A 21,267-nucleotide genomic window follows, 5' to 3' on the forward strand; every position below is an offset into this window, starting at 1 on the left:
CAGGGCGTTCTGACACATGCTAGGACATGGAGGGACATTGAAGACATTCTGGTAAGTGAAGTAAGTCAGTCGCAAGAGGACAAATGCTGTATTATTCCTCTTATAGGACATACCTAGAGTAGTCAGATGCTTAGAGACAGTGGGATGGTGGTGGTCAGAGCTGAGGAGAAGGGGCAATGACGAGGTACCGTTTAACTGGTGGGGAGTTTCCATTTAGGGGGAAAGTTCTGTAGATGGATGGCGGTGATGGTTGCACAACAATGTGCATGTACTAATGCCACAGAACTGCACATTTAGAAATGATTAAAATACTAAATTTTATGCCTATTTTTCCAAACTTAAAAAAACCCCACCGCAGATAGATGTAAACTAACTGACTGCCCTTCATTGGGCCCCTTAGGTACCGCTCGGTCTTGTTGCTGCTCGTGTGTGTGTGTGTGTGTGTGTGTGTGTGTGTGTGTGTGTGTGTATGTGTGTGTGTGTGTGTGTGTGTGTGTCTTGTCTTCCCAGTTGGACAAGGAACTGCCTAAGGAGAGGCTCCCCCTTGCCCCTCGGTTCCTGGCACCAGAGGCAGCTGGATGGGAGGGGCGGGGAGGCACACAGACAGAATCAGAATCCAAACTTCTTACGACAATCCAGTCCTCTACCCCTTATGGCGGTGTGCCCATGAACAAGTTATCCTCTCTGTTGGTTGCCTGATGTACGTTTACAGTTAGAAATGAGGTTCTTACAGGATTTCATGAGGGTTAGATGAGATAATGGGTAGGGGGCCCCAGACTGGGCCAGTCATCAAATAGTAGTTTCTTGTTGCTGTTATTTTTAAATATATTATTGATTTCAGAGAGGAAGGGTGAGGGAGAGAGAGATGGACACATCAATGATGAGAGAGAATCATTGATTGGCTGCCTCCTGCAGGCCTCACACGGGGGATCCAGCCCACAACCCGGGCATGTGCCCTGACCAGGAATCGAACCGTGACCTCCTCGTTCATAGGTCGATGCTCAATCACTGAGCCACATGGGCTGGGCAGCAGTTTCTTGTTTTTAATGTAAGTTCCTTTCTTCCTTTCCCCTTCAGTAAATATTTGTGGGTTTATTTGAATTGTAAGGGTTCTCTTTAGCGGACACCATTCTTGCTATTATTTCAATATGGCCCATTTTACCTCTGAAAGAAGACTGATACGGGACAAGTGACTGGTTTTTCTACTGCCACGTGGCGTATTCCTAAGAAAACAGTCTACGTCATTACCAGAAATTCATCCCAGGGGCCAGCCAATTCCACATTACTTAGGTAGAATAATCATTGATCTAAACTATTATTTTCTCTGCCCTAAAACCATCATTTTCCTTCTATAACTCCTAAAATATATATTCCTTACAAAAAGAGAGGTAAGAATTAATTTTACAGATTCACCAGTCCCCGTTTCCTGTTATTCCACTTATCTGTATTTACCATCAGTGAAGGAAGGCTGGAAAAGTCCAAAGTCAAACTTTCCAAGAAATGAGAACTTCCAGGCTTATTATAGTGAGTGGGAGTATGTATTTGTGCATGAGTTCTGCAATGTACTGTTGGTAATTCTGGTCTTGGTAGTGGTGAAGAGTAGGATGTTCTGATTTTAAGTTATGTTTATCAAATTACTTTGCCTTTTTAAAACTATTAACCTTTCAGTATATTATTATTATTATTATTATTATTATTATTATTATTATTGTCATATTACATTATATAGCTTTTAAAATGCATTTTTTTCCCTAAAGTTTGTATGCTCTGGTGATTTGTTTCCAACATGGTCCAATCTTTTGTTGTTTATTGCTGTATTTTATAAATAAGTTGAAATCGGTTCCAGTGAAGTAGAAGCTAAATCCATTTGTTCTTCTCTCTGGTCTTCCCTGCCCCTTCTGTGTCTTAGCTTCTTCCTACTGGCTGGCTGCCCTCAGATACACCTGGCCAATCAGAGCCTCCTCTCCTTATGTGCCCTGCACTGATTGGTCACCATGGAAAAGGGTGATCTTCACTGGGAACCTGGCTCTTTTTCACTGTTGAATTCTGTGCTACTAGGTTTGAAGTCTGGTCACCAAAGAACTGAGATATCCCAGCTGTGTGTGAAGGTTATGAATTTAGGACATTGAACAAGTCAAATGTCATCTTTCTCTTTTTTTTATCTCCAGTCACTGCTTCGACCACCTGTGAGAAATTAGAAAAAGCCAGGAATGAGTTGCAAGCAGCTTATGAAGGATTTGTCCAGAAGCTGAACCAGCAGCACCAGACGGATCTAACCGAGCTAGAGAATCGGCTCAAAGAGTTCTACACCGAGGAGTGTGAGAAGCTCCAGAGCATTTACATCGAAGAAGCAGAGAAGTACAAAACTCAGCTGCAAGAGCAGGTCTGTGCGTTAGGAACCAGTGTGTCCTTGGCTCTGTACTTGAATTGTAATTGTTGTTTGATGATCCACTTCCTTTTTATGAACTTGTCTTTGTTGAACATCCCTCTTTATTTATTTAAAAATGTGAAAAGGGTTTTTAAAAAATATATATTTTTATTGATTTCAGAGAGGAAGGGAGAGGGAGAGAGAGGTAGAAACATCAATGATGAGAATCATTGATTGGCTGCCTCCTGCATGCCCCCTATTGGGGATTGAGCCCGAGACCCAGGCATGTGCCCTTGACAGGAATTGAACCTGGGACCCTTCAGTCCACAGACTGATGCTCTATCCACTGAGCCAAACCAGCTAGGACAAAAAGGGTTTTTTAATTAATTTTTTTTCTTATGATGAAAGCAATGTACGTGTATTGAGCAAAAGGGAAGGAAAAAGATAAAATTAAAAACAACCCTTTATCTTATTACCTAGGAATAATCCCTTTGTGATCATTCTGTTGTGCTGCTAAACTTTGGTTTGAATTTCTTCTTTATTTTTTTAAAAAATGGCCCTTGTTTAATAACCCATAATTTTCACCTATTAGTATATTAGAAGCTACTCTCTCACTTCCTTGTTCCCTTTTTAAATCAGCTTACCGTTTAGCAAGTATTTATTTAGAGTTCCTACTATACGCCATGCGCTAGGGACTGAGGATATAGATGCCCCCATGGCAGGGGTGGAGCCACTGTGTCCTGTCACCGGGACACGCCCCCTCATTCCTTGTGATGGATTCGCCACGTCCGTCAGTGCGCCCTGGCGAGCTGTGTGTCTGATCCTGGGTGGGACGGAGTGGAGGCCTGGGAGTGGCAAATTCAAATGGGGTTGGTCTTGACATGCATTAGGTAGGCCTTCAACTTGAATTCAAGTGTATGTGTCAAGTTTCCTACCCTTGCTACTTACTGTTCAACTAAGGACTTCTGATTTTACTGGTAAACTATTGTTTTGTTGTGTTTTTTTCTCATAGTTTGACAACTTAAGTGCTGCCCACGAAACCTCGAAGTTGGAAATTGAAGCTAGCCACTCCGACGAAGTAGAATTACTAAAGAAGGCCTATGAAACCTCCCTTTCAGGCAAGAATGCGTGTTTTCAGTTTAAATAGAATAAGGTCTAATGGAACAGCATGATATGTTTTAAAGCGGAAATGATTCACCACTTCCTCCTCCAGAGAATGCCCTGTGACATTCAGTTTGGGGTGTTTTGGCTTCTTTTTTGCATTGTTCATTGTTAGCCATGTCCTTTCCCTTATAACAAGCAAATAATAGTTTGTTATAAATGACAGCATTTTGGGAAGTAGGCAAGCTTTTAAAGAACTTAAAGGCCTTTTAGGAAAGTTGTATTTGACCACCTTAAGTTCTGGGACATGGAGGTGTGAGTTCATATCCTGGCCACGGTATGGGGTCCATGCTGAGCAGCACTCTTGCTCACCAACATACCTACACACGGACACCACTGTGAAAAGGGAGATGGCACTTGTTGAATGAAGAAAGAATCTTTATTATGTCACCATGATTGGGAGGGTTCAAGTGGAAGGAAAAGAATAAGAAGCTGTTTCTTTCAGAACATAGTTGGCCGTGTAGCCAAAGTTGTTACACTAAACTCATTGTATCCTACACAGCAGCGTGTAGATGGGTGGTAAGAACTGGAAATACAGCCCGGCCGGTGTGGCTCACTGGCTGAGCATTGACCCCTGAACCTGGAGGTCACAGTTCGATTCCCAGTCAGGGCACATGCTCAGGTTGCAGTCTCAACTCCCAGTAGGGGGTGTGCAAGAGGCAGCCGATCAGTGATTCTCTCATCATCTCTCTCTCTCTCTCTCTCTTTCTCTCTTCCCTCCCCCCCTTTCCTCTCTCTGAAGTCAATAAAAACATATTTTAAAAATTTAGAAAATAGAGTTGTTGTGTGAAGTCCAAGATGATAACATGGAAAAGTGACCATTCCAGGGTAGACATTTAGTAAACATTGTTTTCCTTCCTTTCTCCTAGAAATGGGTTTAAGTTTATATTTCTGTTTGGTTCCTGAAATGCAAATGGAGAACACAGGAGCTCCAGGGCTGGGGGCTGCAGGCCAGGGTTCGAGGCCCGTCCCTGAGAGTCTGCTCTGTGTCCCCTACGCGCTCCTGGCCCCTGTGGGCCTCAGTGGTCGCGGTAATAAACTGGGACTATGCGCCTGTCTCGCCTCACAGGGCTGATCCGAGAACAGGTTAATTTATATAAAAGCATGGCACAAATACGAAGCAGCAGCCATATTGCTTTGTCACCAACTCTTAAGAATGTGTGCTTAACAACTACAGAACACAGTGACCTCATAGGACATTAAAAATATCACTTCTTTCCAGAAATCAAGAAAAGCCATGAATTAGAAAAGAAATCACTCGAGGATTTGCTTTCTGAGAAGCAGGAATCCCTAGAGGTGCGTACATCTCAGAACAAAAAAATAATAATAATCTTGAGCTTTGGGGTTTGTGGGTTTGGGTATGTTTCTGCGCACATTCTGCTGTGGTTCTGGTGTCTGTGTGCCGACTCATGTCCCACGTTTCATTATTTGTGTTTTAGAAACAAATCACTGATCTGAAGAGTGAAAATGAGGCTTTAAATGAAAAGCTGAAATCAGAAGAACAAAAAAGACTCTCAAGAGAGAAAGCGAATTCAGTAAGTTGTGTGATCCTCCATCACTACTGAGTTCTCCTCCTCCTTAGCCACCGTTTCAAGTCGAGTTATGTTCAGCATCAGAGAAACAGCAGAGTCTGGGGCCCTCCTCAGCTCTTGAGCTGTGCTGTTTAAACTGTATGGAACGGCTTCTGTGTTTAGTGGTGTGTTTTTAAAATCTTAAACACTGGCATGCAGCCCTAACCAGTTTGGCTCAGTGGATAGAGCGTCAGCCTGCGGACTCAAGGGTCCCAGGTTCGATTCCGGTCAAGGGCATGTACCTTGGTTGCGGGCACATACCCAGTAGGGGGTGTGCAGGAGGCAGCTGATCAATGTTTCTCTCTCATCGATGTTTCTAACTCTCTATCCCTCTCCCTTCCTCTCTGTAAAAAATCAATAGAATATATTTTAAAATAAACAAAACACTGGCATGCAGATGAAGCCCAGTAGACAGGGTGTCCTCCCCAAATGTATACGCCGTGTTTATTAAAATGCATTTCATTTTCGTTTAACAGCTACCAGCTGTTAAAGTGTGTACACATGTTGTGGGGATACCCTATATATTGCAAGTGGTCAAAGCTAATACCTACAGCAAGACAAGAAACGTATCAGTTTAGGGTCAGGCTTTTGTTTGAAGTCTTGACTTTTTTTTTTTTTAAGCTGACTGCTATATTGAGACATAATTTATATACCCTATAAAATGTGCAATTCGGTGGTTTTTAGTATAGTCACAAAGATGTGTGTTGGTCACCAGTTACCCAATTCCAGAACATTTGTATCGGCCCTAAAGAACCTTGTACTCATTAGCAGTCACCCCCTATCACCCCACAAAGCCCCAGGGAGTCACCAGGCTACTTCCTGTCTGTGTGGCCTTGCCTCTTCACTTAAACAGAATCTTGTCTGTGGCCTTCTGCACCTGGCTTCTTCGGCGTCCGTGCATGGTACAGCAGGTGTAGGGACTCCATGCCGTCCCTTGGCCGATCAGTATTTCACTGTATGATTGCTCCTCCCTTTTGAAAAGTACAAATTTCTCTTGTAAGCTCAACTTGCTCTTGTAGCTTGTATCCTCGCTCCCCCGCCTCACTCCTTTTTTTTGGAGAAAAATAAAGTTTACCGCTTGTGTTTTGAGAACCACTGTTCCATAGCCTGGTGCGCTGAGACTGGAAGCAAAGCTTTTTGCCATGTGAACGTTGCTGCCAGCTCAGGGAGTCCCTGGGGGGGGGGGTGGAGAGGCTTTCTCCCATTGACCATTTGTGCCATGCATTTTGGATGGCTCACCTGAATTTCCATAAGTAAAGCAAGGAGTCGGGGCATCTTCTCTGGAGTTGGGGCTCTAGGAGGGTGTCTCCCTTACGGAGTGTTTATTTGGTAGACTTTTGGTAGTACCTGTGCTATATGCCGCGTAGGTGTTGGCTGTCACAAAATAAAATGACAGGGCGTCACAGCTGCCCTAGGACAGCCAGGCCAGCGCAGTCCCATCACACTAAAAATCCAGAAGACGCAGGACGGTACCGGCATCCCTGTGGGTTTCCAGAGAGCCCTGCGCATGCACCGTCTTTTCATTCCTGGTCAGGTTCTGACTTCGGTGAGAGAGAGCTGTTGTTCCCTTCCCTCCCCCCAAACACCAGTGCTGGGCTTGGAGACACCCCATTTCTGGCCAGAATTCTGTTTTCTATCGTTAAGCAATAGTTTCCTCCCATTTCCAATAACATACGTGGGGCTGCCAATATCTTCTCCACGTTAAGTTGCTGATAAATGCGTGAAACGCTTGTTTCCAGATATGAAATGTTTTATGTCATCCTTATAACCGACGACTGTGAGGTTAACGTTATCCTAACCATTCCCCTCACCTCTTTTCTTTGAAACAAACAAGGTAAGGCAGTAGAAGCTTGCTGCCACTTGGTCTAATTCCTAGGTCTAATCAGAGATATTTTTTTTAATTAAGAATTTGCAGAGTGGGATTGCATTTAATGACCTGCTGTGTCTCTCCCAGAAAAACCCGCAGATCATGTACCTGGAGCAGGAGCTGGAGAGCCTGAAGGCCGTGCTGGAGATCAAGAACGAGAAGCTGCACCAGCAGGACGTGAAGCTGATGAAAATGGAGAAACTGGTACGTTTCTGTCAGCGCCTCCCCAAAGGGCCTGGCGTCTGGGGAGCGGGGACCGGGCTGTGACCTAGCACTGGGGGCTGTTGTAACTGCTCCTGAAGCTACTGGGAAACATGCCACAGGCAAAAGAGGTCTCACTTCCGTTTCTGTGCTTGCTCCAGGCTGGCCGTTGCTGCCTTCTGCAACACTTTCTTCTTTTTTGTTTTTCAAGGAACAGGTAAAGCAGCACGGGGTCCTTGGAAAACCCACAACTAACGAACCCGGCTCCCCTTTCAGGGGTCTGTGCATCTTACCCTGCGTGGGGAGAATTTTCAAATCATGTCAAATCAGTACTTGGATGTTTCTCCAACTCTGGGCAGGTTTCGGATGCCCCGAAAAGTTAGACATGGGAATTAGTCACGGTGGAGCAATTGAATCTGGCTCCCGAAGTTCTTCGTCTTGCTTCTCGTGAATTAGAACGGGCTGACCACTGTGCTTAGTAAGATGAATGCAGTGGGATAAATAGCACGCACTGTGGAGGCTGTGAGTGAGATTTAGTTTGTGGCTCTCGGACAGGGAACGGATGTTCCAAGGCCTCCTTTTCCTTACATTCTAGTCTCGTTTTGGAGGACGTTGTTTCATTTGATTGACTTGTCCGGAGCATTTCCTGGATAATATGATGTGTTAAGAACAATAGGATCCCACACTGAGAGCCATAATCAAAGTAGAGTAGTCGTACGGTACAATGACAGGGACTCGGAATTAACTGCGACAGAGCTGTGATGTCATCTCCTAAGCCAGTGGTCGGCAAACTCATTAGTCAACAGAGCCAAATATCAACAGTACAACAATTGAAATTTCTTTTGAGAGCCAAATTTTTTAAACTTCTTCTAACGCCACTTCTTCACAATAGACTCGCCCAGGCCGTGGTATTTTGTGGAAGAGCCACACTCAAGGGGCCAAAGAGCCACATGTGGCTCGCGAGCCGCAGTTTGCCAACCACGGTCCTAAGCGAGTAATAAAATCTTACCTTTAGAAAGCGCTCTGGGATGTAATCAGCTCCTCAGCATGTGAAATGTCTTCTGGGATTTTATCCTTTCATCTCCCAACCGATCAATGTGTCTTCCTTGAAAGTGTAGCCTGGGCAGGCCAGCAAGGAGGCCAAATGTGCCTTCAGCTGAACTGAGGGGGGAGGCTTTCTGTACTGGCGTTTCTCTCATTGGACGCTCGCTTTGTAAATTGCTGCTTTGTGGGGCCACTGAGAGGTAAGTAGATGCTGAAGAGGAGCTAGGAAACCATGTTTAAGGCCACATTGAACATCACCCAGAGTGGCGACCTGTTGTTGGCCTTAGAGTTTTCATCAAACGTGGGAATTTATTTTTTGCAAGATGGACCATAAGAAGTGCTGGTGCCCTTGATAAATGCAGGCCTATGTCTGGCTGCTGCTTTTGTTTTACCACCTTGAATCCAAGAGGCACGGCCCCATGGTTGCCCAGGTCAGGACCCCAGTTCTTGGGGGGTTGGGGGAACCTCTAAAATGGCGTGACATAGACCAACTCAGTCACCCCCTTGTGTTCATTGTTCAAGTGGTTCTTGAAATCTGACAATGCATTTAAAAAAAGCCACACACCTAGATCATCAAGCATGTCAAACTCGTGGCAGGTGGGCCTCATCCCTCCTTTATAATAAACTAGAGGCCCGGTGCATGAAATTCATGCACTGGGGGGGGTCCCCTCAGCCCAGCCTGTACCCTCTCCAATCCAGGACCCCTTGGGGGATCGGGCTTAAACCAGCAGTCGGACATCCCTCTCATAATCCTGGACCACTGGCTCCTAATCGCTCACCTGCCTGCCTGCCTGGTCACCCCATACTGGCCCCCCTGCCGACCTGGTCGTCCCCAACTGCCCCCCTGCTGGCCTAGTCACCCTTCACTGCCTCCCTGCCAGCCTAATCGCCCCCAACTGCCCCCGCCACCAGCCTGGTCGCCTCCAACTGCACCCCTCCCACTGGCCTGGTCGCCCCTGACTTCCCCCCCACTGGCCTGGTCACCTCTTACTGCCTCCCCCCACCGGCCTGGTTGCCCCCAACTGCCCCCCCTGCCGGCCTGGTTGCCCCATGCAGCCTGCTTGTTCAGTTGCTTGGTCATCCCTCACTAACCCCCCTGCCGGCCTGGTCGTAGGCAGCCATCTTGTGAGGGCATGAGGGTCAATTTGCATATTACCTCTTTATTATATAGAAGGATGAGGCATGCAGTCCACCAGCCACAAGTTTAATATGCTTGACCTAGATGCTCTGCTTTGCTGCTTCAGATTCTGTTTTGCAATGTGTCCGTGGATAGGTTTTCACTATACAATTAAACTTGCCTCAATTAGATCTCTCCAGTGTGTGCTGGTGTCAGGAATCTGCCGTAGGAAACGAGGGCTTTGTTTCCCTGTTTTTAATGTCTAACCGTTGGCATGCTTGTTCGCCCCCAGGAGGACAACAACACAGCGCTGGTCGACAAGCTGAAGCGATGTCAGCAGGAGAACGAGGAGTTAAAAGCTCGGATAGACAAGCACATTGCAATTTCAAGGTAAAGAGAAAACGCCCAGTTTTTCCGATCTCCCCCTTCCTCCTACGTTTAGTGTCACTGGGCCTCACCCCACTCCCCAGCCGCCTCCTGGGAGCGGGATCGCAGAGGGTGGTGGAGCAGGTGCTGGTTTCTACCTGGGAAGTGTGATGGTGGCACTTCATGGCCTGACCGTGGGGGCCTGGGCTGGGTGCTGAGACCTAAGCAGGCCAGCCTCCCCCCAGAGCCCCTGGCGTAGTGACGCTGAGATGCCTTCAGAGAAAGAGCATCACAGGACCCAGTGGGGAACCGCCCCACCCAGGACAGTCACGTGACATTCAGGTGATCTGCGGGAGCGTCACGGAGCCTCCTGTGACATTGGCCCCAGAGAGCAGCTTTCCCTTTGGCTCCCACTTCCTGGGTTTCTTAGGCAGCCAATACCCATGCCCAGGGGTCATTTTTCTGGACTCTCAAATTTAAAAAGGCATGAAAAAATTTTTTTCAAGTACATTTTTCAGAAATTCAGATCCATGCCCAGCTGGGTGTGGCTCAGTGGTTGAGCACTGACCTATGAATCAGGAGGTCATGGTTCGAGTCCTGGTCGGGGCACATGCCTGGGTGGCAGGTTTGATCCCCCGTAGGGGGCGTGCAGGAGGCAGCCGATCAATGATGCTCATCATTGATGTTTCTCTCTCTCTCTCTCTCCCTTCCTCTCTGAAATCAATAAAAATAAAGATCCATGTGGTTTCTGCCTCTTTTTTTTTTTTTTGTCGTTCAGGCAACTGTCCAACGAGCAGGCCACCCTGCAGGAGTGGCTGGAGAAGGAGTCGAAAGTCAACAAGCGCCTGTCCATGGAGAACGAGGAGCTCCTGTGGAAGCTGCACAACGGGGACCTGTGCGGCTCCGACAGGTCCCCCACGTCCCCCGCCATCCCCTTCCAGTCGCCGCGGAATTCCGGCTCCTTCCCCAGCCCCAGCGTGTCGCCCAGATGACGCTTCGGCCAGCGGGAGACTGTCTGAGAGCACTGTCACGGGTCCGCAGGGCTGACCCTCACCACGGTCGAGGGGTCCAGAAGCCACGTGGGCCGGCGTGTCCTTACCGCCCTAGAACTGGAAAGGCTCGGCCCCCTGCATCGGCTCCTTGGGGAGCCCCGGAGCTCAGGAGGAACACGTGGCTCTCTGGCCAAGAGACTCCTCCCCAAAAGGATTTCGGAAGCGATCTGCACGGACATTTGCACAAAGCACTTAAAAGAACATTGCCTTTCTCACGTAAGCATAAGGGGAAAAACTCTCAGGGGCCTCTTAAGATAAAGATTTATATAACCTTTATAATGTTCTTCGCCACAGGCACCTTCTTGTGATTTTTATTTGGGGGATGCGTGAATAAAAGGGATGTCGCGAGTGTCCTGTGTCTGATGCTGCCTCCTTTGCTGTGTATTGCACGTCAAAAGCTGCGTGTTTCTGGGCCTGTACTAATCAGCTAAGTCGGTGTGTGCATCTCTGCAAAAAGCCATAGAAGGAAGAGCGATCCTTGCTTGAATGATGACTCTCTCTGCCACCCACTCCGCTCCGCCCTCTGACACGGGGCGGGGGTGACAGGAAGCGTTTTGATTGGTCCGCATCTGTGCAGTGTCTGTATCCTTTGGAAGTTTCTTGGCATTCTTTCAGTGTTCAGCCATGTCAGTTAAAACCAACAAGATTTTTTTTTTCCTGTAGCATTTTAACGTTCCCCTGTGAACCTGACATTTTACTACGATCCATTTTCTCAGGCTACGAGCAAATGTCAAACCCAAATTTTTCTAAAATTCTGTACAAAGAAAAGGGGCGGCAGCAGTTTGCTCCTGCCTCACGTTTACCGTGACCTAAGCTGTCCTCAGTGATGTCAGCTATTGTCTTCTCCCCTTATCCTCGCCTCCTCCCTTTCCTTCCTTCCCTCCCCCAGCTAGAGCCACAAAGCAACCCTCCTACCTCCTTCCTATTGCTCTCTGGGACAAGGATAGTGGCATGTGCTTTTCCAGAGCCAGCTCATCCTCAAGGTGCTGACACCACTCTCCAAATAAGCCACAGCCTGGATCTGATAGTACAAGTTTTGGGAACCCCTAGAAGGAATAAAGAACGAGAGAGTCACTGGCTCGCAGAACTAAGAAAGGTAGACTCCGTGTGTATCCATGGACAGGAGTACCTTGATGAAACCAGCGATGCAGCATTTCATAGAAGATAAAACGCCAAGTTCCCGTGTGCCCTTTGAGGGATCCTTCTGCCTTTGGGAAGGCAGAATGGCCAGCTTACGAGTAGAAAATGTGGCTTTTTCTACTCGTAGGACTCTCCTCCGGGTTGCATTTCAGTTTCTCTTCCAAACTTCACTTATTACCTCCCCCCCCCCCCCCCCCCGTTCTCATCCTTGGCTTCCCCCGCCCTGCCCCCTCCCTGCATGTGTCAACCTGGTGATGTCAGTATTTACTAATCTGCATCGCTGACGTTTGATGGCTGTACAAATAGCCCCCATGGTAAGAACAGGTCCAGGATGCTGGGGCGGGGGGGGGTGGTATTTGAGTCATCATTACATGTACACTACATAGTAAATTAATATTCATGATGCATGGTGTTTTTTTCCCAATTATTAGTGATTGTGTCTGAAGTCTAAGCCTCACTAGTGTATTGTGTATGTAACCTTCCGTGTGTGCTTCTGACAAGCGGGAATCGGCCCGCTGCCACCTTCTGAGGTCTCTCTGCTTACCCTTCCCAGCTGTGCTCAGTGTCATTAGCCGGAGGTGGATTTGCCATCCGTGCCCGCGCATGGTAAATCTCGTGCTGATCCCTGCTCTCCTCCATACCCTTTAGGTGTCTGGGGAAATCAGTCTTACACAGTTAGTATAAAGTGTCCTCAGAGAATGGGAGACAACTGGAGAGAAGGTAGGAAACAACATGGAGAACCTGGAGACTGTTTTCAAACCACATGTTTCACGTAGGATGTCCAATGTCGGCACGTCATACAGTATACGGATGTGTAAAAACTATTAATTGTGCTCAGTTTGTAATGATGCAAAGTGTATTTTTACCTTGATTAAATAAACAATGCTGGAATATTTAATATAAGAAGTGCAACCTGTGACATACTTCACTCTCCCAAGCGCTGCCCAGCTTACAGCCCTCCTCGCAGCCCAGGCGCTGGCGCTGGGCCGCCTCCTCAGCCGTCCCCCAGGCATTCCCACTGCAGCCACAGCACTGGCCGTGGGCTGAAACGTGGCTCACAGAGCTCAACTCAGAATGAAGCTTTCCTTTTCTAAATTCAGAGCTCTGTGTTTTGGAGGAATAACTTTTGACTGTTTTTAACAATTTCCGCTCTTGAAGGTGAGAAAACTATGCTCTAAATATTTTTGCAGATGCTAAATGAAGTTGAATTCTCCTTGATCTGCATACCTATTTTATATTGAAAATTAAACTTTTAAAAGCACATGCTGTAAATCTTTCTGAATGTACTAATCTAGAACTAGTTACTTCTGAGTGCAGCCTTTTTTTTTTAAATAAAAAGCAAGTTTCTATGATTTTTTGGGATACTTTCATATCATAGTCCATATATAGTTACTACATTTTTAGATGCTCATGTATTGTGATTAAAATCAAATGGAAGTTAAGGTTAACCCAAACATCACTACCAACAAGTCCTTCTGCCAACCTAAAACACGAGCACTTAGCCCAGTTTTACATTTATTTTACAAAAACTTGCTCATTTAATAGAGACGATTATAAAAAGTTGTTCACATATATGCTCTCTTGAGTATACAAACCAGAAGCGCATATATGTAGGTAAGCAATCAAAAGACATGCTTTCTGTCCGAGGAGTGAACACGTCTATTATTAGACCGGACGACTTCCTGTGTGTTTGGATGTCTGGGTCTTACTCACAAGGCGGGGACCGGGGTTTGGCGCTGGACATCAGCCTCCGGCAAAGCACGAGCCACAAGGACGCCCGAGCTGGTGGTGTGCACACGTGGGCTTCCCGTCAGCCCACTGCACCTCGTTTTCCAAGTCAGGAGAACTCCACAGCGGTGGCTACTGTGGTCTGTCCGTGGAGGTTCTGGGCCGTGCAAATGTAATACCCCGCGTCGATGGTCTCCAAGTCTTCCACCGTCAGGACGCTCTGGGAGATCCTGGTGGTGTGCCCCAGGACCCTGTGGATCAGCCTCCAGGTGTCCTGGATGGTCACGGGCCTTTCATCCTGTTTAACGACACCCACAGGGATGAAGAAGGGACGACACGTGGCTATAAACAGGTCCCAGTCACTCAGCACGGAGCCGTGCTTAGACAAGACCGGTCTGCGAGGCCCATGGGTTGAGGTGACCAGATCGTCCCGCTTTTGGCGGGACAGTCCCGATTTTTAACAATTTGTCCCGCGTCCCACGGCGTTTTAAAAAAGTCCCTATTTTTGGAAAGAATCTTAGGGACTTTTTAAAAACGCCGTGGGACGCGGGACAAATTGTTAAAAATCGGGACTGTCCCGCCAAAAGCGGGACGATCTGGTCACCTTACCATGGGTGCTTTCGCACTGGATCGTCATTCTCAGCGGCATGTTTTCCAAAGCACAGTCTGGGATTTCATTACACTGTTGACTCTCTCTGCCCTTTTCTTTAGTAAGTTTTTAAAAAATGTATTTGCATTTATTTCAGAAAGAAGGGGAAGAGGGAGAGAGAGGTAGAAACATCAATGATGAGAGAGAATCACTGATCGGCTGCCTCCTGCATGCTCCACACTGGGGATTGAGCCCACAACCAGGGCCTGTGCCCTGACCGGGAATCGAACCATGACCTCCTGGTTCATAGATGGACACTCAGCCATGCCGGCCGGGCTCTTCAGTAAATTTCTACTGAATATAAGATGGATTCTTTTGGAATTGGAACTCCAAGGAGTTAGACCTGGTATTACTCAACAAGACGTAGATAAAATTTTCCACACTTCTCTACGTTGCCCACGTTCACCCTCTCACTCACTGGTTCTTATTTACAGAATTTCTGGTCAAAAAGAGCCCAAAGCACTCCCCATGCAAGTGAATAAAAGCTCCCAATTGTGCGGCTTTGGGAGAAAGAGAAGGATGATAAGTCAAACATGCTGAGGGCTCCCGTGGGAGAGAAGTTGTACCAGGGATGGATAAGGTGACGCCCTAAGTGACGTAACTCCCTATTTCCAGAACGTCAGATGGTCACCTTGGAGAGACTTCATCCAAATCCGGTGATAAGAACGTAGTATTTTCTGGATTAGCTTACCAACTGTAATATAGTGTAACTCAGTTCATCCCCCTTCTGCTCGTAAAATAATAATTAGCAATGTAAAAGAAATCTCTCTTGAAAATCATTAATGTTTTCTAATTGGGACAACTGTGTAAAAGCTGGTACCGGTACCAGAAGGCCGGAAAATACCATTCTCCAGGGAGAGTTATTTTCCACCAATCACAGCCCCTAGAGCCAGAAGGGTGTTGGCTACTGAGTACATCTCAAGAGGCCAAGTCTCTTCTGGCAACAAAGGGCTCGTTCCATGTTGGTAGCAGAGCTGTTTCTATTAGTGAGCAGAGCACGCACAGAGGCTACATAAGCTGTAGCTGCTTTTATGGGAAGTCTATTTTAAAAAGATCTCTGGCCTCACGGCACCTTTTGGACGGGGCCTGTGGGTGTCTGCTCAGAGCTCCTCACCACGGGCACAGCTTGTGTGCCAGACAGAAAGGAACCAGAAGGAAGTTAGATTGGCCTCTAAGCGGCCCAGAATTAAGACTGAAGGTTGAGGTTGGGGTGGAGAAAGAGGGAGGCCCGTCCTGTCCCTTTCAAACCCCTGCTCCTTCTTATTTAAGGATTATGAAGATAAGCCCAGCTGGTGTGGCTCAATGGTTGAGCATCAACCTATGAACCAGGAGGTCACGGTTTGATTCCTGGCCAGCTACATGCCCGGGTTGTTGGCTCGATCCCCTGTGTGGGTTTGTGCAGGAGGCAGCCAATCCATGATTCTCTCTCATCATTGATGTTTCTATCTCTCTCTCCCTCTCCTCAAAAATTGATTAAAAAAATATATTAAAAAAGAATTATGAAGAGGAATCACACATGAAGAGGGTACACTGAGTGAATTACCTGATGGAGCCCAGGCACCTTTTCTATTAAGAAAAAAAGCCATTTGTAAATATACTGAAACATCTTAGAACAGTGGTTACCAACTGGTGGCCCATGGACCACTGGTGGGTCCGTGAGGTCCGAAAGGTTGGCGACCGCTGTCTTAGAAGACAACCAGCAAGTCCTGGCCCCTACCTTAGCCCCACACATTTCTTGCACCGCGTAAGTTAAGGTCTTCATCAGTGGCAGGTGGGGAAGAGGGAGACACACCTGAACTTGAACAACTGGCTGAGTGAGGGTAAGGTCTTACCTTCTGGCCTGGGTAGATCCACCTGAACTCCACCTCGACGTCAGGCTCCCCGAGGACAGTGCAGAGGACACTGATGTCGTCCCCACTGTTCACTCTGTTTGAAGATGCCAAGATGGTTGTGGATGGGGGGCCGCTGGGAACTGGCATTAAGCAGGAGACAGGGAAAGTGAGGTGAAATTCATGAGGGCAACACTGAAGACAAACCTACAGGCACATTGTTTTCTTTGGACAGATGTGTAACATTTCCGCCTCTCCCAGTGAGCACCAGGCTGCCTCCATCCCACCATTTTCGGATTCCTTAAAGCCTCCTCTTTCTCTACCTTGGTGGTCCTAATGGGGTCGGCACCCAGAACTCCCCAGGCCCAGCCATTCCCCTTGTGATTAGGGGAGGAGGCTAAAAGGTCTGCCAGGGTTCATCTGAAGGTCATGGTCACAGACAAGGAAGTAGAACATTCTAGAAATGGTGGTGCAATAAAGGAGCCATTAAGAACGGCATTCTGTGCCTCCTAATTTCCATCCATCCTTAGGAACAGCAGTGCCTGCTACTGACCAGCTGGAAGCCACTGAAATCTAGGCACTGGTGGGAAACACGCTTACCTTCTGCGTAGAGCAGTTGATACTTGACAGAGATCTGCGACTTGCCCCCAGCCTCCGCCTTGCAGTAGACCACCCCCTGGTGGTCAGAATGAGGTTGCAGGTACACAAAGCCTCTCTTCATGTCATAAAGGATGTCTGTTCCATTGGCCGGGATTTCCTTGGCCGGGAACTCCCTGTGGAGCGTGACTTTGGCTGACAGGACGGTCACTCGACAAGGAACCACAGCCTGTCTGTCCGGGCTCAGGTAGACAACATCGAAGTAACTGGGAGAAGGCACAAAGAGTTCTCCTTTCTCTGCAAAGCAAGGGACACGGGCTTATTTGTTCGGGAGGAACAAGGTAAAGAACACTTTATGGATTCTCCACTCCAGGGCACAAAGATGAGAGGGGACTGACAATATACTCAGAATACTGAGTCCTTGGGAGTAGAGAAAGCTATTTTTAAATAATTTTCCCCTTTCTGAAGAAGGATGCTATTATTTCCCAACTCCTTAAGGGAAATAAAGTAGGTCTTAGTTCAAGCCCAAATCAGGCCCATGGCTCACTCTCTAAGGAAGCAGGGGAGGAGGCTGATTTCCATCCGATCAGGGCAGCCTCAAGACCTGGAAATAACCGGCTGTGTCTCTGGAGAAATTAGCCCCGTGACCTGCTCAGGAAGTGCGGTTGGAGGCGGATCCCAGCACGGCAGAGCTCCCTGAGAATCCAGCCCAGTGCACCCCGTTCCTGCCAAGGCCCATGGAAAGGGAATGGAGAAGAGACAGACGAGGAACCTGCTACCGCTAACCTCAGGTTCTGAGCTCAGCTTGGCTGCCTCAGGGCTGGGGACCTCCAGCCAGTTTCTTACACCCCTGTTCCCTCTGAAGTCACTCCGTGTGTTTTTTAAGCACAGAAAATGGCATTTTTATCTTACAGAAATGAGGAGAAAATGGCTTTTTTATCTTACAGAAATGAGGGCTGGTATGCCCCGACTTTCCTTAGTACAAAGGACTCCGAGTTGACGTTTATTTTTTGTTTATTTTTGGCATGGCACGTTAAATCTTTTGTTTTCTATACTATGAGAGGATATTATCGTAATTAAGAGAAGTCATTTAACTTAATTATACCCCAACACTTGTTCAATTGTTTCCCATGTTTTTCCTGCAATGTTCCCGAAACAACCAATTATTCTTGGCTTTCTCCTGCACTACCCTTCTTTGTGCGACAGTCCATGCGATGTTTTAGGTCAGGGCCAGAATTCCTGGATATGTCATCAAATGTCTTCACGAGCCAAGACTTCTTTGCAACGGGTGCCACTACCATGCAGGTCCTTCCCCCCGGCTCTGCCTGAGGTCAAGGAAGAGTATGCTAGGCCCTGTCTTTTCCGGGCTTCCTATCAGCCTGGCTGGCTCAGGCCACCTCCTGAGAAACTGACTCTCAGGCTCAGGCAAGGGGCACCTAACAGTCCTGTGTTCACAAACAGCAATTCTGCGTGGCCTTGGGTATGTCAGCCCCACCTGTAAAGAGAAGAATCCAGAGTAGGTAGTATTCAAGATGTCTTTTTGGCCAAAACGTTTAAGGAGTTGATGACTGTAAGGCTTAGAAGCAACTTCGGTTTTAAGGGTTTGTAGAGAAAACTGAAACCAGGGAGCGAAGCCAGTATGGTAACCATCGGAATCTCGGAATACAAAAATGTGGTCTCACTTGGACCTGCTTTGAAAAGAAGTGACCACACCAGTGGCTTTAACAAACAGAAAAAAAATTTTTCACTTACAATCAGCACATTCCATCTGCCCAAAAAAGTATGTTAAAGTTCAAAGAATTGTAGATGACATAGGCCCCTTGCAAATATGTTTGCATCTACTCGAGCAGATAAAAAAATATGACTTTAAGAAAAACTAAACACATGGAAATGTAGATTTCCAAAAGAATTAGTTAATAGGCTATAAACTAAAATCCAAATGATTACCAACTCCATAACAGTGCTCCTTCATGTGGTTTTCCTACATATGAAGGCTGGAGCCCAAGCCCTTTGCCATGAGAAAGGCCTGTTGTCAGTGATGTTCCCCTCTTTGATCTGGTGGCAGTCACGTGTGACTTGAGGGTAATTGATTGAGCTGTAGAGCTATGATGTGTGTACTTTGCTTTGTTATACTTCAATAAAAAGTTAGGGGGGAAAAACACATGAGTGCCTCCTGGATAAGATTAAATATAATATGTCACAGTTGCACAAATTAACACAAAAATTGCACAAATTACCAACAATCAAAAGGAAGCTTCACAGTGTTTGCAATCAAGCGCCAGGGAACACGCGAACATAATGAATGCCAGACGTTTCTCTGTGTGGGCAGAGGGAAAGCATATGTTCTGAAGGGATCCAGAGCCAGCAGCAGAACGCTCAGCTCTCACCACAGCCCATCCTGGTTTTGCAGACTCACCAGGCCTGAGAAGACAAACTGCTAAACCCCATACTGAAAATCCAACTGGACTCTCCACTTTGTGTTGAGGATTGAGAAAATGCTACAACCCATTGGGTCACACACACCCCACCCCCCTTTTTGATTGATTTCAGAGAGGCAGGGAGAGGGGGAGAGAGACAGAAACATCAATGATGAGAGAGAATCATTGATTGGCTGCCTCCTGCACGCCCCCTACTGGGGATTGAGCCCACAACCCGGGCATGTGCCCTGACCAGGAATCGAACTGTGACCTCCTGGTTCATAGGTCAATACTCAACATAATATTTATGTTGAAATAAATACTAATTTGGGGGTGTTCCTTTGATTCACAAAGGGGCTTCCCTGCATTGAGGGAGAAGACCTGCCTCTAAAACTCAGAGAGAGCCCAGGACTCTAATAGGGCATTTTGCTCAAGGGAAGTCTTCAGTTCAAAAATCTCAGTTCAAAAACCAATGTTTTGGGAATACACAACAGGGCTAACTGTGACAGAAAAGTCTTCCTTCTGTCATGTGAAATATGCTATCAGTCCTCGTCCAAATAAGAGGCCCTGATTTAGTCGTAGGTGCCTTTTCCACTGTTGCTTCCCAGGGCGGTATAACACTAAGGCACGTGGGCTTTCTGCGTAGCACATTCCAGAATGAGGATCAGAAGGGATTACCTGTGAACAACTGTGAGCAGTTCTCCTGACAACGCCCGTTATGCTAGCTAGTGCCTGTTTGTCTGCCCATCAGTCAATCACCTGGTCTTCGAAACGGGTCAGGGCAGTAAGAACATTGGGTCCCGGGTCAGAAAAACAGGGCTGGATCTTCACTCAGCCGCTGTAAGCCATGAAACACTGAACGGGTCACCTTGCCCTCCGAGGCTCAGCATCCGCGTCATTATTTATCACTCCGAGATAACAAATCAGTTTCTACTCAGTTCCCGGGGGCATTTGGAAGTGAAATGAGATCCATGGGCCTCCGGGGCCATGGGAGGCGCTGGCCGGAGAGGCGCTCTCTGGACGGGAAGGGATTATATGTGAGATTTTGTTAAAGCACTCATTAATGGCCAGGGCATCAGGTCATTTGAGTCATAGGCCTAAATCACTAAGGTCTGAAAGGCAGATGGATTCAGGAAGTGGACAAAACTCCTGAAAGTGCCTGCCTACGACACTAAGAAAGAATTCTGGCCCAGCTGGCATGGCTCAATGGTTGAGCGTCAACCTATGAACTAGGAGGTCACAGTTTGATTCCCGGTCAGGTCACAAGCCCGGGTTGCAGGCTCGATCACCCAGTGTGGGGCGGGCAGGAGGCAGCTGGTCAATGATTCTCTCTCACTGATGTTTCTATCTCTCTCTCCTTCTTCCTTCCTCTCTGAAATCAATTAAAAAAAAAAAAAAGAAAGAAAGAAAGAAAAGAATTCTGACTTCACCAGGGGGTGGCCTCTGTAAGGCCCTGAAAGCTGCCCCTGACCGCTGGGCCCTGGAGAACGCCAACTCCCTCCTGCAACCTCCTCTGCAGTGCCTGTTTCTCCAAGTGCAATTCCCCCGGCAAAGCCAGACCTAGCACCACGGGGGAGGAGAGTTCACTCTGACCTGCGCCTTCTCAGGCACCTCGCTCAGGCTCAGGCTCCGGGACTGGGGCTGGAGACTCAAGGACCACCACCTCTGGGAATCCAGCCCCTCAACCCTCAGCTCTCAGCACTCACGAGAACAGATACAAAGAGGCCTCTGGCCAGGCCTCCTAGGACCGCGGGGGTTCCAGAGAGGCCATCACAGGTATGAGAGCATGTGACTCAAAGTTGACAGCCGGGCTTTCTGCAATGATGGAGGTGTTCTCTGTCACATGACCACTAGGACAGCCACCAGCCACACGTGGCAATGGAGCCCTGGAAACATGTAAGGGCCACGGAGAAACTGAGTTTTAAATTTTGTTTAATTTTAATTCCCATTTAAATGTAAATAGCCAGGTGTCCAGTGGCTACCATATCGGACAATGTAGGTAGGTACAAACTCTGGAGTCAGACTGTCCTGGGTTCAAATTCTGATAACAGGCATTCCTTGTAGTATAACCTTAAGGACTTACTTAATCTCTAAACCTCAACTTTTCCATTGGGAAAGGAAATGGAAATGATGTTAGTACTCGCCCTGAGGGGCTGGTGA

The 21,267-nt window shown here is 47.4% G+C and overlaps 2 protein-coding genes across 7 annotated transcripts in view; one reads left to right on the forward strand and one right to left on the reverse strand.

Moving 5' to 3' along the window:
• The window catches only part of MTUS1 (microtubule associated scaffold protein 1), a 131,419-nt gene extending 120,319 nt beyond the window's left edge, over positions 1-11,100 (forward strand). For all 6 annotated transcript variants that reach the window (XM_079779090.1, XM_079779091.1, XM_079779088.1 and 3 more), the window contains 7 exons: positions 2,169-2,383; positions 3,381-3,486; positions 4,752-4,825; positions 4,969-5,064; positions 7,055-7,171; positions 9,622-9,719; positions 10,474-11,100. In XM_079779090.1, coding sequence (XP_079635216.1) covers positions 2,169-2,383; positions 3,381-3,486; positions 4,752-4,825; positions 4,969-5,064; positions 7,055-7,171; positions 9,622-9,719; positions 10,474-10,687 — 920 coding nt within the window. In that variant the 3' untranslated portion in view covers positions 10,688-11,100. The remainder of the gene's footprint in view (positions 1-2,168; positions 2,384-3,380; positions 3,487-4,751; positions 4,826-4,968; positions 5,065-7,054; positions 7,172-9,621; positions 9,720-10,473) is intronic.
• A 146-nt stretch (positions 11,101-11,246) lies between these two features.
• Positions 11,247-21,267, reverse strand: part of PDGFRL (platelet derived growth factor receptor like) — a 47,438-nt gene continuing 37,417 nt past the window's right edge. The window contains exons 4-6 of the mRNA XM_079779096.1: positions 16,694-16,987; positions 16,097-16,236; positions 11,247-13,913 (exon numbers count right to left, since the gene is read on the reverse strand). Coding sequence (XP_079635222.1) covers positions 13,725-13,913; positions 16,097-16,236; positions 16,694-16,987 — 623 coding nt within the window. The 3' untranslated portion in view covers positions 11,247-13,724. The remainder of the gene's footprint in view (positions 13,914-16,096; positions 16,237-16,693; positions 16,988-21,267) is intronic.

The sequence above is a fragment of the Cnephaeus nilssonii genome (genome assembly GCF_951640355.1).
Source record: "Cnephaeus nilssonii genome assembly, chromosome: 8".
NCBI classification, from domain to species: domain Eukaryota; kingdom Metazoa; phylum Chordata; class Mammalia; order Chiroptera; family Vespertilionidae; genus Cnephaeus; species Cnephaeus nilssonii.